At 44.6% G+C, this 19,095-nt stretch overlaps 1 protein-coding gene across 4 annotated transcripts; it reads left to right on the top strand.

Annotated features, from left to right (window-relative positions):
* LOC130277228 (uncharacterized) lies at positions 1 to 16,775 on the top strand. Of its 4 annotated transcripts, none has more exons than XM_056527686.1 (8): positions 1 to 549; positions 5,972 to 6,110; positions 7,288 to 7,424; positions 9,400 to 9,532; positions 10,925 to 11,034; positions 12,152 to 12,184; positions 14,779 to 14,857; positions 15,793 to 16,775. In XM_056527686.1, the coding sequence occupies exons 1-8, from the start codon at positions 477 to 479 to the stop codon at positions 16,028 to 16,030; spliced, it is 942 nt and encodes a 313-aa protein (XP_056383661.1). In that variant the 5' UTR covers positions 1 to 476; the 3' UTR covers positions 16,031 to 16,775. The 4 variants fall into 4 exon arrangements, with proteins under 4 accessions (XP_056383661.1, XP_056383663.1, XP_056383662.1 ...); XM_056527688.1 differs by lacking the exon at positions 1 to 549 and adding an exon at positions 2,965 to 3,008; XM_056527687.1 differs by lacking the exon at positions 1 to 549 and adding an exon at positions 3,008 to 3,115.
* The last annotated feature ends 2,320 nt before the right edge of the window (positions 16,776 to 19,095 follow it).

Raw genomic sequence — 19,095 nt, forward strand, 5'->3', positions numbered from 1 at the left:
TTACAAATCTGTTCAACTTTCTGGCACCAGTTGATTGAAAAAATAAATAAATAAAAGTTTTCCAGTGGAGTACCCCTTTAAAGGAGCACTGTGGGCTAAACAAAGGATAGTGGATAAGTGTCTGATGGCCGGGGGGAGTTCGACCACTGAGACACCCACACAAATCTGACACCAGTTCATAAAAAAAAAAAGTTTTCCACCAGAGTTCTCCTTTTAAATAGCCTTAGGGCACATAACATGATACAGGGGCCTTGGCTTAGATGGCAGCTCGGTTTCTGATGACTTAGAGGGAATAAAATGAAGCCTATGACACAGCTGCGGGTGCGTTCTCACGTCACAGTTCGGTATTCAGCCCCAGGGGTGGGGGCCGGTCTGTGTCACACAAGGTTCGGCTCCTGATCCTCCCTCTAGTGTCAGAAGGAACACGGCTCAGTCCCTCCAGTTCTCTGGGATAGTGCGTGGAAACTGTCAGCGTGATGCACCGAGCATTACTTCTCTCCGTTTTTGTCTCAGTCGTCGGACTCTCGTGTTCTGCTGATACCATACAAGGTAAGATTCATTTATAAATTATTTTTACCCCATTTTGTGTATAGCCAAGGCTCAAGTCCTGCAGAAAGGCACAGGAATGGAGTTCCTGCACTTTTTCCACAGCAGGAACACTGTTCCTATTAGCTGGAGTCCTGCAGGACTGGCCCTTGTGTGGAAATCTTGGGTGGGTTCCCACCATTTTCTTTTCCCCAGGACTTGACCACTGTGTATAGGTATATAAGGTACAGAGGTAGCAGTCGCACTTTGGGGTCATTCACTTTCATTAGGATGGATGGCAGCCATGTGTCACTCCAATTTTGGGGTTGCCACGTATGGTGGGCGTCCAAATTTACCATATATATATTAGTCTATCCATCTCATATCTATCTATATCAGATCTCTCTCTCTCTCTCATCTATCTATCTCCTATCTTTCTATCTATCTATCTCCTATCTATCTCCTATCTATCTATCTATCTATCTCATATCTATCTATCTATCTATCTCATATCTATCTATCTCATATCTATCTCATATCTATCTATCTCATATCTATCTCATATCTATCTATCTATCTCGTATCTATCTCTCTATCTCATATCTATCTATCTATCTCATATCTATCTCATATCTATCTATCTATCTCCTATCTATCTCATATCTATCTATCTAACTAATGCAAATAAAAACGGCACAACCAAAATCCAGGGTAAAAAAGAAGAAATTCGGGGTGCCCGCATATCTGGAACCTGGGTCCTTCCGGTTCCTTAATCCAGATAAGTAAATACGATGCAGCACTCCACAAGTAGCAAAGAAGGTGATTTTATTCCATCATGTGCATAGACAACGTTTCACCAGTCTCACACTGGCTTTTTCAAGATCTATATCTATCTAACTATCTATCTCCTATCTATCTATCTAACTATCTCATATCTATCTATCTCATATCTATCTATCTATCTATCTATCTCATATCTATCATATCTATCTCATATCTATCTATCTCATATCTATCTATCTATCTATCTCATATCTATCTATCTATCTCATATCTATCTATCTCATATCTATCTATCTCATATCTATCTATCTATCTCATATCTATCTATCTATCTCATATCTATCTATCTATCTATCTATCTCATATCTATCTATCTCATATCTATCTATCTATCTATCTCATATCTATCTATCTCATATCTATCTATCTCATATCTATCTCTCTCATATCTATCTATCTAATCTTTTTATCTGGATTTCTGTATAGCTATTACCTAGGGGGTACTAAAAGCTATGGAGACTTCCAAGAAAACACCAAAATTGGACCACCTCTTGGTGATGGTTCCCACCATTTTAAGCTTTCATCCAGAGACTATAAGGACTATAGTTTCATCATACAAAAAAATTGTATAAAAGAAAACATTTGGAAATACTAGATTATTTTATGCTAAAACTTAATGTAAGGCTTTGTTCACACTGCTGTTGTGCTCCGTCCTGTTCTGGGTCTGTTCCCTTTTTTTTTGTGCCGTACAGACCCAGAATGGGTCAGAGTATAACCGAAACCACAGGGTCCCGATGAATCCCATTGACTTCTATGGGGTCAGTTGGGGAATCCAGTGTTTTACCAGAGTTAAATGGAGAAAAAAATGGGACAAGCTGTAAAAGAGTAGTCTAGTGAAAAATAACTTATCTCCTATCCAACTATAGGGTATAAGTTATAGATCGCGGGGGGGTCCGAGTGCTGGGACCCCCCATGATCTCCTGCATGGGGCCCCAGCAGTTTTCCGGAAGCTGACATCCGACCCCGCAGGAAGCCGCGGCCGGCACAACGCCTCCATGTATCTCTATGGGGTACATGGAGGGGCATGTGTGCCGGTGCTCTGCGTGGGGGTCGGCATGCCCCGTTCCAGCCGACTGCCATGACCCCGTGCAGGAGATTGCGGGGGGTCCCAGCGCTCGGACCCCCCATGATCTATAACTTATCCCCTATCCTTGGATAAGTTATTTTTCACCAGACAACTCCTTTAATTCCCATTGTTCTGACAGACCAACGGAGCTCCATTTACTGGAGCACAATGGCAGTGTGAACGAGCCCTTAAAGACTTATTCATCTCGTACCATGATGGCATTTTGCTAGAATGTGCCATCACTAAGATCAGTGGACACCTACCTTGCTTAGAAAGAAGAGGCCACAGTGTTAAAGGAGTATTCCAGCCCCCAAAAACTACCTAGTATAGGGCAAAAGTGTCTGATGGAGGGAGGTCTGACCTTTGGGCCCCATGCGATTAGACACTTATACGTATATCATTTGGATAGGGGATATGAGGGAGATTTATCAAAACTTGTCCCGAGGAAAACTTGCTGAGTTGCCCATAGCAACCAATCAGATCGCTTCTTTCATTTTGCAGCAGCCTTGTTAAAAATGAAAGAAGCGATCTGATTGGTTGCTATGGGCAACTGGGCAACTTTTCCTCTGGACAGGTTTTGATAAATCTCCCCCTATGTTTTTTTAGGGCTGGATTACCCCTTTAATTTAGTGCTGTGTACCCATCTAAGCTTTTCAGCGAAATGCTGCACCCGGCCATCTGGTCAGTCAGGGAACTGCAGCTGGCCCCAATTACCCACTAAGTGGCCGGGGAATGGAAGGGGGAGAAAAAAGGGGACAGAATGCTAGACTAGCACTGTGGCCCCATCATTCTCAGGATCAGTGGGGGACCCAGAGGTCAGATCCCCACCGACTGTGCATATGCTAGCTATATCCCATAATTTGACAAAATGGGAATACCCCTTTAAAAGGAGAACTCCTGTGGAAAACTATTTATTTATTTTTCATATTAACTGACTCCAGAAAGTTAAAGGGGTAGTCCAGTGGTGAAAAACTTATCCCCTATCCTAAGGATAGGGGATAAGTTTGAGATCGCGGGGGGTCCGACCGCTGGGGCCCCCTGCGATTTCTCTGTACGGGGCCCCGGCTCTCGGCCCAGATAGCGGGTGTCGACCCCCCGCACGAAGCGGCGGCTGACACGCCCCCTCAATACATCTCAATGGCAGAGCCGGAGATTGCCGAAGGCAGCGCTTCGGCTCTGCCATAGAGTTGTATTGAGGGGGCGTGTCGGCCGCCGCCTCGTGCGGAGGTCGACACGCCCCCTTCCCACGGGCTGTCGGGGCTCCGTACAGGAGATCGCAGGGGGCCCCAGCGGTCGGACCCCCCGCGATCTGCAACTTATCCCCTATCTTTAGTTGCTCGCCACTGAGTCACCACTGGACTACTCCTTTAAACAGATTTGTAAATTACACGCAATAGAAGAAGGTAGAAACGGAGCAACTCACCACACCGTCCCATTCTATTCAAGTGGTTGCATATAATACCTGGGTCGGTGTGGTGAGTTGCTCCGTTTGTACCTTCTTCTATTGCGTGCATTTTGTAAGGACTTGTCTTATACGTTGAGCACCACTGAAGTTCCTCCAGCTGCTGCAAGGGAAGACACTGATAGACAGAGTAGCCTGATGTATCCGAATATATCGCTTTATCCTAGTGCTGGTCATGGTGGTGCCGAGTCCCTCTCTATTAGATTTGTAAATTACTTCTATTTAATAATCTTAATACTTCCAGTACTTATCAGCTGCTGTATGCTCCATGGAAGTTGTGTAGTTCTTTTCAGTCTGACCACAGTGCTCTCTGCTGACATTTCTGTCTGCGTCAGGAACTGTCCAGAGTAGGAGAAAATCCCCATAGCAAACCTCTCCTGCTATGAACACTTCCTGACACGGACAGAGGTGTCAGCAGAGAGCACTGTGGTCAGACTGGAAAGAACTACACAACTTCCTCCAGAGCATACAGCAAATGATAAGTACTGGAAGGATTAAGATTTTTTTAATAGAAATAATTTACAAATCTGTTTAACTTTTTGGCACCGGATGATTTGAAAAAAAAATGTTTCCATTGGAGTACCCCTTTAAAGATGAGCGTTGCACATAATTTAAAGGGAACCAATCCGCAGATTTTAGCATATATAACGCTAGACAATTTGTTATATATTCTAAAATCATTCTCACCAACCCCGGAGGACTTTTGTGCCCCCAGGGATGGTGAAGATATTAAGTTATAAAGTCACCATACCCCTGACCCGGCAAGTAATCCGCTGGGTGGGGACTTACACTTACTACCCTGTTTCCCCGAAAATACACCCTAGGCCAGTGGTCTTCAACCTGCGGACCTCCAGATGTTGCAAAACTACAACTCCCAGCATGCCCGGACAGCCGTTGGCTGTCCGGGCATGCTGGGAGTTGTAGTTTTGCAACATCTGGAGGTCCGCAGGTTGAAGACCACTGACCTAGGCAATGCCCGGGCTGCAAATATTAAAAAACAAACTTTAACTTACCTTCGTCCTCCGTTACCGCGTTGCTAAGGATCCGGCCTCATGGTCCCTCCGCTGTTCTTGCTGCGGTCCTAGGGATGGGAATGTCACAGAGCCTTCAGCCTATCACCGGCCGCAGCGATGTCCCGCCTCTGTCGATGATAGGCTGAGCGCATTGTCATGTAAGGAGCCAGCCTGCTTCTTACATCACAGTCGGCACAGCCAATCATCGGCCAAGGCGGGACATCGAAGGCTCTGTGACGTTCCCATCCCTAGGACCGCAGCAAGAACAGCGGAGGGACCATGAGGCGGGATCCTTAGCAACGCGGTAACGGAGGACGAAGGTAAGTTAAAGGTTGTTTTTTTAATATTTGCAGCCCGGGCACAGGAATACAAAGTACAGCGCAGCGGCTGATAATTATTTGGCAAGAGGGGGGGGGGGGGGGGAGAGAAGCAGCGCTCGCGGTTGGCATACGATTAGTCCCCCGATGTGGGGAGCAGCGCTTGGCTGATAAACCGGCGGCGGGGGGGGGGGGGGGGATGTTGGGGGGCAGAGCTGCGCCCATAACATGTAAATAAATAACCCTGAAAATAAGCCCTAGTGTGTTTTTGGGGACTAAAATTTATATAAGACCCGGTCTTATTTTCGGAGAAACACGGTAGCTCCTGTTGCTCTGGGCGTGGCCCCGATGGCTTGAATGGCGGTTCGCGTCATCGCTCTGCTCCCTTAGCAGATGTACATAGTCCCCGGGGATGGTGAGGATAATGATTTTAGTATATATAACGCGTTGTCGAGTGTTATATATGCTAAAATCTACTGATTGGTTCCCTTGAACATAATTTTAAGATTAAGGTGCACTACCATATTCTCTCAAGAACTAGCCTCAATGGGGCTGTTTAGGATAAGAACCTTTTTTTTTTTTGTTTAATAGAGGGAACTGTGTAATACCTTACTTCTCCTGTGGGGGTGCTGCCAGAAAATCCAGCACTTGAGGGTTTAAAAGCGAGCAATGTCTTTAAAATTGTCTAGTTACCTAGTTATGTGTCCGACTGATTTATTAGGATTTCCCTTTCTTTTCCTGCCAGTTATTTCGGGAGTGTTTATGCCAAACAATATCACAGTGGATTATGATGGAGCCAGAACAGCCTGTGCCATGCAAAACAGCAGAATGGCGACATTGGCAGAGATTACCTTGGCCTATACAAAAGGATACGAGATCTGCAAGTAAGTGTGATAGACAACATAAGAGAGGCTGCAAAGTATATAAAGGGAACCGCTCAGCACTTTCATGCTGCCCAAACCACCAGTCATAGGGGTGGTCCCGACTGGCAGCCCCTTCCCACTCCTCCGGCTTTTATCAATGATATCTGCCCAGTTTCTCCTCCTCTATAACATGATGCCTCAGATTAGATAGTAAGTTCAATGTGAAAGGATCCCACTACTTTAAACCATATCCTCTATCCGCAGCGTCTGATTGTGGGGGCTCCAATTGCTGAGACAACCCCCCCCCCCAGGATGTTGGTTGTCTAACTTTCTTGCAGCAGGCAGAGTGGCACTCCCCATCTATAGGGCGCTATAGGCGGCTGCCTATTTTGCCTTTAGGCAGAGACTTCCCTGGATATGTGTGGCATACCCACTCAGTGAGGAGGTTCTTTAAAGGGTACCTTTAATTAAAATAAAATAAACTTTTGATATTTTATAGATTAATGTATGCAGAATAAATTCCCATTTGCATGTTATTAAAAAATATGCTTCTTTCTATTTAATTTTCCTCTGAAAAAATGACCACTACAGGTCTCCGTACCAGTCCTGGCCGCAAACCCTTATTATAGATTTCAGACTCATGCTGGAGTCCTAAATCTCAGATTTCAGCCAGGACACAGACAAGCTCAGCTGGCAGCTCTGAATCTTTTCTTCTCTGTTTACAACTGCATGTGCAGAGAGAAGAAAGATCGGAGCTCAGATAGTAAAATGAATGAGGGCATGCAGTAAAGCAGAGTCAGGAGTATGCCCTGCTGTGCTAAGAGCACAGTGCTGGCTCCTGCCTGTCTGATTGACAAGCAGGGAGCAGAGCTGAGCTTGTCTGTGTCCCGGCTGCAGTCTGAGATTTAAGACTCCAACATGAGTCTGAAATCTATAAAAAGGACTGGTAGGGAGACCTCTAGTGGTCATTCAAAGTGGAAAATTAAATAGAAAAAAGCATATTTTTTAATAACATACAATTGGAAAGTTATTCTGCATACATTAATCTATAATACATCAAAAGTTTTTTTTTTTTTTTTTTTGATGAAAGGTACCCTTTAAGACTTGTCAATAGAATTACTATATAGAGACTAGTGAGAAGGGTCTTGTATCAAGGACTCTCATACTGATGTGTATATATATATATTTTTCCAATCAGATGGGGCTGGGTAGAGGAGAAGAGGGTCGCCATGCTTCGTCTGACGCCATTTGAAGCCTGTTCTGGCTATAATCTCGGTATTTTGATGAGAGACTGTCCAAATATCAACGTTGCATTCTGTGTGAATAGCACATCAGGTGAGTTCATACGTCCTAAACCATTATCCTCCAGCTCAAGGACATTTGAGCCCTCCTAACATTTCATCATTCTCATAAATAACATGTTCCTCTGTGATTACTCCTGGAAATCTGCAAATCCATTTGAGGCCTTACCATGACCCATGTGTTATTTTATGGAGAAAACATGTGTTTACTAAAGATGAATGGAAGGGGAGGGGGAGCCGCTGCCAGACTCTTCTGGTTGCGGCCTATTTCTCCAAAAACAGCGACTGATGTTTGAAATTCAACATGACAATATTTATCTTCCCCAGTTGTTAAAATACAAAATGGCCAATATTTCCCCCCCCCTACCTCATCTATTGGGGGAGAGTCTTAAGGTCCTCATACAACGGCAGGGTCCACTGACACATACCCAATGTGTATCTGGTCTTTAACCCATTAAGGACGCAGGGCGTACAGGTCAGCCCTCCTCCCCTGGTACTTAAATGGGTACTCTGGTGGAAAACTTTTTTTTTTTTTTTAAATCAACTGGTGGCAGAAAGTTAAACTGATTTGTAAATTACTTCTATTAAAAAGCTTAATCCTTACAGTACTTATTAGCTGCTGAATACTACAGAGGAAATTCCTTTCTTTTTGGAACACAGTGCTCTCTGCTGACATCTCTGTCCATTTTAGGAACTGTCCAGAGTAGGAGAAAATCCCCATAGAAAACATATGCTGCTCTGGACAGTTCCTAAAATGGACACAGGTGTCAGCAGAGAGCACTGTGCTCATGATGTCAGCAAAGAGCTCTGTGTTTCAAAAAGAAAGGAATTTCCTCTGTAGTATCCATCTCAATATGGGTCCATCTCAGTATGCGTCCACCTCAATATGGGTCGGTCCATCTCAATATGGGTCCACCTCAATATGCATCCACCTCAATATGGGTCCATCTCAATATGGGTCCATCTCAATATGGGTCCATCTCAATATGCATCCATCTCAATATGCATCCATCTCAATATGGGTCCACCTCAATATGGGTCCACCTCAATATGGGTCCACCTCAATATGGGTCCACCTCAATATGGGTCCACCTCAATATGGGTCCATCTCAATATGGGTCCACCTCAATATGCATCCACCTCAATATGGGTCCATCTCAATATGGGTCCATCTCAATATGGGTCCATCTCAATATGGGTCCATCTCAATATGGGTCCATCTCAATATGGGTCCATCTCAATATTGGTCCATCTCAATATGCATCCACCTCAATACGGGTCCATCTCAATATGCATCCACCTCAATATGGGTCGGTCCATCTCAATATGGGTCCACCTCAATATGCATCCACCTCAATATGGGTCCATCTCAATATGGGTCCATCTCAATATGGGTCCATCTCAATATGGGTCCACCTCAATATGGGTCCACCTCAATATGGGTCCACCTCAATATGCATCCACCTCAATATGGGTCCATCTCAATATGGGTCCATCTCAATATTGGTCCATCTCAATATGGGTCCATCTCAATATGGGTCCATCTCAATATGCATCCACCTCAATACGGGTCCATCTCAATATGCATCCACCTCAATATGGGTCCATCTCAATATGGGTCCATCTCATGACCATACTGTCCAGTTTGCTTTCTCAGCACTATAAAAGAATGCAGGGGCTTTTGCATAACAGGGAGGGACCCCCAGAAAGATTAAAAAATGCAGTCCTTAGAACATTATGGATTGTTTTGTCCTATAAATGTGAAACGGATTAGATGAGATAAGTAGTGCCGCAGGGTTAGCAGACTCATGAGAGGCTGAGGCCACAACTAATATGTCCACTGCCCTGATGATCTGCTATGACCCGATCTCAGACTGTGAGGAACCCTTATGGGTGGTGGGCCATGCCTATATTGTAGGGTAAGGCTTTACATATATGTGAAATCAGGTACATTAGGACAATGTATAATGGTGATGTATTGATGAAATGCTCTAATTCTATATATTCAGGGACTGTACGTCAGTTTTCCATACCTAACAATCTAGTCCCATCATATGAAAACGCCAGCAATACCTGCACGGACAATGGTCTTAAGATAGCTACAAAAGACCAAATTGGACAGAGCAACAATACTGACTATGGGTAAGTGGTGCAGATCTCTGGGACATTATTTTGCAATAAAAAAGGATCCTATGCTTACAACCACTGTGTGTGAATAGGAGCTATGTATTTCTGTTTATCCTGATCTTCCTGGTTCATAAATGCCAGGCCTCTTCTGGTACTTAGAAGACTAGGGGGGGGGGGGGGGGAGACAACATTTTTTAACCTTCCGATCCTTGCAGATGGTGGTGAAGAGATTCCTATAAGTCGATTAAGAAGCATCATTGCTGCCTAGCGATGACCAATTATAAGTAACTGATAACCAGTTATCATTCTATGCAACTATTTGAAACAGCCATCTAGTTGTACTTCCTGTTGACAATTTTGCAAAGATGGCCGCCGCAACAAAAAATGCCAACATCTCTGTACATGAAGGAAAGGCAAAGACCAAAATGTGGGCGCGCTGCTCTGACTTGTCATTGACTAATGTATTTGTTTTTCTATGGAGTACCCTTTAGGACACGTTTACCCATACATAATCTGCGGCAGCCGATTATGGGGGAGGGATATAAAAACCTGTGTAAAGGAAGGGCGATGCAGTTGCCCATATGGGCAACTGCATCGCCCTTCCTTTACACAGGTTTTTATATCCCTCCCCCATAATCGGCTGCTGCAGATTATGTATGGGTAAACGTGTCCTAAAGGGTACTCCATAGAAAAACAAATAGTTTTCTAATCCTCCTACTCATCCAATGCTAATCGCGGAGATTGCGGAGAAAAGTTGGCAAGATTTAAAGAGTACCTCTCATGATCTTGTTTAATTTTATAACCCTCCCAGTTCACTGCCCCCGTCATGATAAACCACCTCCTGCCTTTATTTTTATTATTTTTTCGTTTTCTACCTTGATATCGCTCTGTATTTTCTGCTCCGTCTCAGTCAGATTAACAGACTGGGAAGGGGGCGTTCCCCAGCAGCCGTGACATCATCTGAAGCCATACAGGGGAGAACTTCCTCCCTCACTCTGCTACACACAGCCCAGAGCAGTTCAGTGTGAGATGACCTATGATTGGATAAGGCTGCACACACACCCCTCAGCACTCCAGACTGCATTTCCTGATTTTGGACTTTTGCCAGGCCAGCAGAGTCCAAATTCTGTGCAAGAGATGGGGGGGGAATGTGCTCCGGACAAGTAGGGAGACACCTAGTGGCTGCTTTTTTAAACACAAATGAAACATCGAAATTATTATTATTTTTTTAAACAAAGTACATTAGAAAGATTTTTTTTATTTACCATAAGGAGCGCAATAGCAAAAATGTATTTTAATGAGAGTTCCCATTTAAGGGCATGCTATAAAACTTTGTAAGGACGTGCCCCATTGTGCTGTATAAAGTGTGTGCGGGTGGATCTCACAAGATGTCTTGGCTTCCATCAGGTTCGCCTGGTATAACTGGGGGTTTGGACGGATGAACAATGGGATTTTTGAAGACAATATCTGTACAGATGTGTTAAGCCACGCTTCTGCCTTCTGCTATAACCCGGCCTGTAAGTACTTACAAGACAATCAAGAGCTTTGGAAACATACTTGTAGTATGGTTCATATGTAGTATGGCGTACAAGCCTTAAAGGGGTGCTCTGCCCCCTAGACATCTTATCCTCTATCCAAAGGATAAGATGTCTGATCACGAGGGTCCTGCCACTGGGGACCCCCGCGACCTCGGCTGCGGCACCCCAGACATCTGGTGCACGGAGCAAACTTCGTTCCGTGCCTGATGACTGGCGGTGCGGGGCGAAGGCTCGTGACATCACAGTCATGCACCGCTCATGACATCACAGCCACACACCCTCAATGCAAGTCTATGGGAGAGGGCGTGACTGCCGTCACGCCCTCTCCCATAGACTTGCATTAAGGGGGCGTGGAAGTGATATCACGAGCCTCCGGCGCTGCACCCGACGCTCTAAACGAATGCTGGGTGCAGCAGGGAGATCATGGGGTTCCTCAGCGGTGGGCCCCCCGCGATCAGACATCTTATCCCCTCTCCTTTTCATATGGGATAAGATGTCTAGGGGCAGAGTACCCCTTAAAAGGGAATCTGTCATCTGTATCACCCGCACTAACCTGTTGGTACAGGCTTGTAGTGTGGGTGATACTGATGAAAATTATACTTAAAACTTTCAGGTCAGTGGCTCCATTCGTCCGTTATGCTTCTTTATCGGTGTATGCAAAACACCCTGGAAGCGGCGCAGGGGGAACTCTGCCCTTAGACATCTTATCCCCCTATCCAAAAGATAAGTGATAAGATGTCTGTTGTGGGAGGTCCGGCCGCTGGGACTTCCCAACCCCCCCATCACCCCCCACGATCTCCGGCCCGACACCCCGGCGTTCTGAACATTTCTGTCCGTGACGTCATGCCCCCCTCCCATAGACATGAATGGAGGGGGCGTGGCGTGACGTCACGTCCCCGGAAACTAGAGACGCAGTCCCCGCATAGAATGCGGGTGCTGCAGGGAGATCGCGGGGGTCCCCTACGATCAGGCATCTTATCCCCTATCCTTTGGATAGGAGATAAAATATTTTTGCCTGGAATACCCCTTTTAAAGTGTAAAGATGACGTACACAAAGACTATCCTGTAACTGTATTTTATTTTTATTCTCTTTTAGTATCTGATGTCATTATAATAACTGATGACCAAAGTAAGTTCCCATTGTTAACACTTTTTTTTTTTTTGCTCCATGATTTTGTATATAAAATAAATGATTCCGGTTGCTACTTTTTACATGTATATGGCCATAGGCAACACACGTCTATATATGTGCATACGCTTTATGTTTGTCATTTTATTGCGTTATTTATTGTGATTGCAGTTATTTTGAGCTATTTCATGTTTTTTCTTTATACGGTATCTATAAACACCCATTGGTCACGAAAATTGAGAACAATTGTCCCCCCCACACTCTGAAGCCTTATAGAAAATGAAAAAGACTGGAGGTCTGGTCACACACGCACAATCCTCTTTATTTATTTGAGGGTACAATTTATCCTTCATTCTTCAGTGATCAGTGGGGGTCTCATAATGAGTTTACCCCACCAACCAGCCTGTTGTCCCATATACTGCTTTGGAGCTGGTAAACGTGTTTCTGTCTTTTAACAAAACGTTTGTCATGTCACAAAGACATGGTAAAAGTTTTTATCGGTCAGAGTCTGGGTGTTCAGGGCAGGGTGAAGCATGCAGCTGGGCGTTTCACTCACTGGCTCGCTGCTATAACCTTCCAGTTGCAGGAGACGGCCCCATAGACCGATAATACAACCCGTCTTCTGCCGCTAGACAGAGATCGCAGGGAGATGGGGACAGAGCCGGCTCTGCCTATAGGCAAAAGAGGCAGCCACCTAGAGCTCACTCTTGATGGGGGCGCCACTCTACTCGCTACAAGAAAGCCAGACAGCAATTATCCGAACCCCTCGCTCAACCAGCACAGCCAGCAGCACCACCATAATCCCCCTCTGATGTGTATCACCCCAGTAGTAAGGAGATTACATGAGGAGGAGGTTTGTTACAGTGTGTCACCCCAGTAGTAAGGAGATTACATGAGGAGGAGGTTTGTTACAGTGTGTCACCCCAGTAGTAAGGAGATTACATGAGGAGGGGGTTTGTTACAGTGTGTCACCCCAGTAGTAAGGAGATTACATGAGGAGGGGGTTTGTTACAGTGTGTCACCCCAGTAGTAAGGAGATTACATGAGGAGGAGGTTTGTTACAGTGTGTCACCCCAGTAGTAAGGAGATTACATGAGGAGGAGGTTTGTTACAGTGTCACCCCAGTAGTAAGAAGATTACATGGAGAGAGGATTTGCTACAGTGTTTCACCCCAGTAGTATGGAGATTACATGAGGAGGGGGTTTGTTACAGTGTGTCACCCCAGTAGTAAGGAGATTACATGAGGAGGAGGTTTGTTACAGTGTGTCACCCCAGCAGTAAGAAGATTACACGGAGAGAGAATTTGTTACAGTGTTTCACCCCAGTAGTATGGAGATTACATGAGGAGGGGGTTTGTTACAGTGTGTCACCCCAGTAGTAAGGAGATTACATGAGGAGGAGGTTTGTTACAGTGTGTCACCCCAGCAGTAGATGATTACATGAGGAGGAGGTTTGTTACAGTGTGTCACCCCAGTAGTAAGATTACACGAGGAGGGGGTTTGTTACAGTGTGGCACCCCAGCAGTAAGAAGATTACACGGAGAGAGGATTTGTTACAGTGTTTCATCCCAGTAGTGTGGAGATTACATGAGGAGGGGGTTTGTTACAGTGTGTCAACCCTGTAGTAAGATGACATGAGGAGGAGGTTTGTTACAGTGTGTCACCTCAGTAGTAAGGTGATTACATGGGGAGGAGGTTTGCTACAGTGTGTCACCCCAGTAGTAAGGAGATTACATAAGGAGGAGATTTGTTACAGTGTGTCACCCCAGTACTAAGGAGATTACAAGAGGAGGAGGTTTGTTACAGTGTGTCTCCCAAGTTGTAAGGGGGGGCGTGTCAAAGGGCAGGCCAGTGGGCGGCAAAATTAACTTTTGCCTAGGGTAGCAAAAATCCTTGCACCAGGGCGGGAGTGAAGAGCACGGTCACAAGCTTCTCCCTGCTCGTTCTAATTGGTCTGGGTGACTGTACACTCAGACCCCGACCAATCAAAACTCTTGTCAAGCCTCTGTGACTTGTCAAAAGTTTTGTTAAAAGACAGGAACACTTTATATGTCCCTGACTATTTAAATGTTGGTAATAATGCTAAAGCAATGTTCACACTGCATTCCCAGTGTCTGGTCTGCCAATGGATCAGCAGCCTACCCTGAACATATCCATAAGGCCCCACTAAGTGTCCTATATGTATACTAAGTGTATACAATTTTTCTTTTATTTAAAATTAGAGCCTATGGGTGACATATGGCTATATCAGTGTTTCCCAACCAGGGCGCCTCCAGCTGTTGCAAAACTACAACTCCCAGCATGCCCGGACAGCCTTTGGCTGTCCGGGCATGCTGGGAGTTGTAGTTTTGCCACAGCTGGAGGCGCCCTGGTTGGGAAACACTAGGCTATATAGTGACATAGGTCGTACCCTTGTAGTCTTCCATTGGAGGTCAGAAAGCACTGCCAATGTATATCTCTAAGAGGCCCCTTATTGTATTGTACTCTGAATTCCCACAATTCATTGCTCTCTGGTAACAGGAAAGCAGCAAAATTCTGAATATATATGATAATGGTGACTCGTACATAATCTCACCTGTTTGTTGTTATTTACAGCCTGGAAGAAAATCGCCATCGGGTGCATGATTGCCTCAATATTTGTGATATTACTATTTGCCGCTGCATTTATGAGAGGGTGAGTATCAGAAAATTCCCATATCGCACCTGTATATCCTAGTTAAAGGGAATAAATCATCAGAAAATGACCTATTGTTTGAATCAGGTTTTATGTTAACCTATTTATTAAGAATTTATGGTCATGTTTTTTTTTTTTTTTTTCATTTTCCTTTTTTTTTCCTTTTTTTTTTACTATCAATAAATCCTGGAATCTTGCCGTTTTAATTCTGGCCACTAGGCCTTAAACTATAATGAGACTTTCTGTTCTGTACAGATCCTTTTCTAGTTGTGTCCCCCTTATCAACACAGACACGATTACAGTAAAGGGTAACACCAGTGTAGAGGTAACAGAGATTCACACAAAAGCTGTTACTTACAACCTAGCCTCCCCCTCCCTGTAGAATGACCTTTGAAAAGGTCACAAAGAATGCCCAGTAATGTCTCCAGTTCATGTGAATAGGATAGCTTCAGTCTACTGTTGTATGACCATAAGGCTTGCTGTAAAGCATATCTCTGAATGCTGTTAAAAAAGAAAAAAAAAACTCAGGCGTGATGGCTCCCCCATAATAATGTACAAAACAAAATTAAATCTTATTGAACCTGCAAGCAGATTCCTCTCAGCTGCTGTAGGCACTCTTTGAGTCAGGATCCCTTACAGGATGCCCCTCTGTGTCCTCTCTCTTTGCTTGCTCAGTTGGAACTGAAAAAAATCCAAGATGGCCACAAGCACATGTCCACAAAACTCCTCCTCCCCCAGCTTTAGTTCATTTGCTTGTGCAATAGCCATCTACTGGACACTTTATGTAATTGCAAGATAACACACAGCAAGGATGGTGCCGTTTTCTTCTTCTCTAATCTCAGGCAGCCCCTATTGGTCAGACATTCTAAATAACTATATTTCATCTTATTAATATTATTATTAATAATATTTTTTGGTATGTTTTTACCCTCCAGAAACCGGTTTATATGCTGCATGGGAGAAAAGCGCACTCATGCACCGGAGTCCCCAACAGCCCCTGTACCCACATGGAATACCACCAGTGTTTACCGACGCATTAGTAAGGCCAACAAGGATATCATTTACGACAACATGGTTATAACTGAGAAACGTCCCCCGGCGATCCATCCGGAGATGAATGTCTACAAGTCTCACTACAGTAACATGGCGTTTGACACTACGGGAGAAGAATGAGGACAATACATAGCAGTGTTCTGTAACCAGTGTGCCTCCAGCTGTTGCAAAACTACAACTCCCAGCATGCCCGGACAGCCAAAGGCTGTCCGGGCATGATGGGAGTTGTAGTTTTGCAATGGCTGGGGGCACGCTGGTTGGGAAGCACTGATATATAGGATGATGGTGGAGACTCCAGAATGGATATTAATAGGTTAATCCGCATGACGTCTAATTGAGAAATCCACAACCAATTACGGTAGATATATCTATATATCTATATATATATATATATATATGTTAAATCAATTCCCGTAACATTTATATCTCCATTTGCGGACATTTGAAGCCCCGCCCTTGAGGAGCACAGGAAGGCCCACTTTACAGGGACACCTCTTCTTTGAGGTCTTTTTTTACAGGACAAGCCCATAACATTTTTGGGGGGGGATTTTCCATCTTGCCGGCCAGCATTACAATTGAAGACCCTATTCACCTATAGACCCCGTAGGTCTGTCCTTTATAGTCACAGCAGAAAGACAATTCCGGAGCGACCATAGAGGTTCTCTCAAAAGTAGCGACTATACCTCTGAAAGATGGTGAAACTTGAGAGATACGACTCACATGTTATAAATTATTATTATATTATTATTGTTATTATTGTATTGTGTTACGTATGTGTTGTATACAAGATGGCCTGTAGGTGTCACTATTACTACTGTAATTTTACAGTCAATTTATAAAACTTTTACATATATCCTGAGCGCCTTTTGCCTCGAATAGGATTTGTATCATAGCTGTCTGATTTCACTAGATATTTCCTATACATGGGGTGCAAAGGTTGCAGTTGCAATGTATGTCTTATCTATGTGTATTTGCTTCCTGTAATGTCATGTCTAATATACAACACCATGACAGATGAGGGTGCTATATATGTATACTAGCAGGGTACCCAGTTTTGCCCGGTCTTCCTACCAAAACCTTGTGAGAGAGTAAAAGCAACAATGACGCTCTCATCCTCATTGTCCACATATCATATCCTTATATCCATTTTTCATATTAAAGGGGTACTCCTGTGGAAAACTTTTTTTTTTTTTAATTTTTTTAAATCAACTGGTGCCAGAAAGTTAAACAGATTTGTAAATTACATCTATTAAAAAATCTTAAACCTTCCAGTACTTTTTAGGGGCTATATACTATAGAGGAAATGCATTCATTTTTATATTTCTCTGATGTCATGACCAGAGTGCTGTCTGCTGACCTCTGCTGTCCATTTTAGGAACTGTCCAGAGCAGGAGAAAATCCCTATAGCAAACATATGCTGCTCTGGACAGTTCTTAAAATGGACAGCAGAGATCAGCAGACAGCACTGTGGTCATGACATAAGAGAAATCTAAAAAGTAAAGAATTTCCTCTGTAGTATATAGCCCCTAAAAAGTACTGGAAGGATTAAGATTTTTTAATAGAAGTAATTTTAAAATCTGTTTAACTTTCTGGCACCAGTTGATACGAAAGAAAAAAAAAAAAAAAAGGTTTCCACGGGAGTACCCCTTTAATCCCTCACATCCAGCACTCATATCCTGACGTCATATAGTGTCCTCATGTCCAGTCCTTATATCCCAACTTATATCCCAACGTCATATCCTGACCTCACATAATTCCATCCTCATATTGCAACCTACTGTCCTGCAGCCAGGGGTAGACCTGTGATGAGGCACAGAGTGAAGCAGAGAGAAGGCCTGGCATCGGCACAGGAGCAGAGGAGAGAGAAGGCCTGGCTTCAGCACAAGAGCGGAGGAGAGGAAAGACCTGGCCTCAGCACAAGAATGGAAGAGAGAAGGCCTGGCCTTAGCACAAGAGTGGAGGAGAGAGAAGGCCTGGCCTCAGCACAAGAGTGGAGGAGAGAGAAGGCCTGGCCTCAGCACAAGAGCAGAGGAGAGAAAAGGCCTGGCCTCAGCACAAGAGTGGTGGAGGGAGAAGGCCTGGCCTTAGCACAAGAGTGGTGGAGGGAGAAGGCCTGGCCTTAGTACAAGAGTGGAAGAGAGAGAAGGCCTGGCCTTAGCACAAGAATGGAAGAGAGAGAAGGCCTGGCCTTAGCACAAGAGCAGAGGAGAGAGAAGGCCTGGCCTCAGCACAAGAGCGGAGGAGAGAGAAAGCCTGGCCTTAGCACAAGCGTGGAGGAGAGAGAAGGCCTGGCCTCAGCACAAGAGCAGAAGAGGGAGAAGGACTGGCCTCAGTACAAGAGTGGAGGATTGGTTGGCAGTATAGTTTCCCCACATTAGGTTGGCAGTATAGTTCCCCCACATTAGGTTGTAGTCCCCCCCCCCACATTAGGTTGGCAGTATAGTTCCCCCACATTAGGTTGTAGTTCCTCCACATTTAGTTGGCAGTATAGTTCCCCCACATTAGGTTGTAGTTCCTCTACATTTAGTTGGCAGTACAGTTCCCCCACATTAGCTTGTAGTTCCCCCACAGTAGGTTGGCAGTATAATTCCCCCACATTAGGTTGGCAGTATAGTTCCTCCACATTTAGTTGGCAGCATAGTTCCCCCACATTAAGTTGTAGTTCCCCCCACATTAGGTTGGCATTATAGTTCCCCCCACATTAGGCTGGCTGTATAGTTCCCAAAACTATTTTCCCAGAAACAATTGTTTAATTTCATTTAAGTTTCCCGAAAATAATTGATGCTCACACGTCGCTGAGCTGTTAGTGTCCCTCATATCACTACTAGGACTGTCTTATGCGATGGCTCCCCAGATCATCACACCAGCAGGGGGCAGTGTGTCTCTCGCCAGCAAAGACAGGACTGAAGCGCTCACCACGAGGCCTCCATACTCCAACCCGAGCATCGTCGGATCTTAAATAGAACCTGGATTCACCTCTAAAGACAGAATGATTCCAGTCTGTGGCAGACCAGGTTTCTCATTCCTGACACTACTGCAAATCAAGACAGTGCTGGCTGATTGTCAATGGCAGGACTCATAATGGGTGCCGTGACACCAAATTTCTTCTGCTAAGTATCTGGAAATGGTCCAAGCAGATACATGGGTGTGTAATGAAGAGACAGGGCTGTGTAATAAAGAGATAG

This window comes from Hyla sarda, chromosome 6, assembly GCF_029499605.1.
Source record: "Hyla sarda isolate aHylSar1 chromosome 6, aHylSar1.hap1, whole genome shotgun sequence".
NCBI classification, from domain to species: Eukaryota; Metazoa; Chordata; class Amphibia; order Anura; family Hylidae; genus Hyla; species Hyla sarda.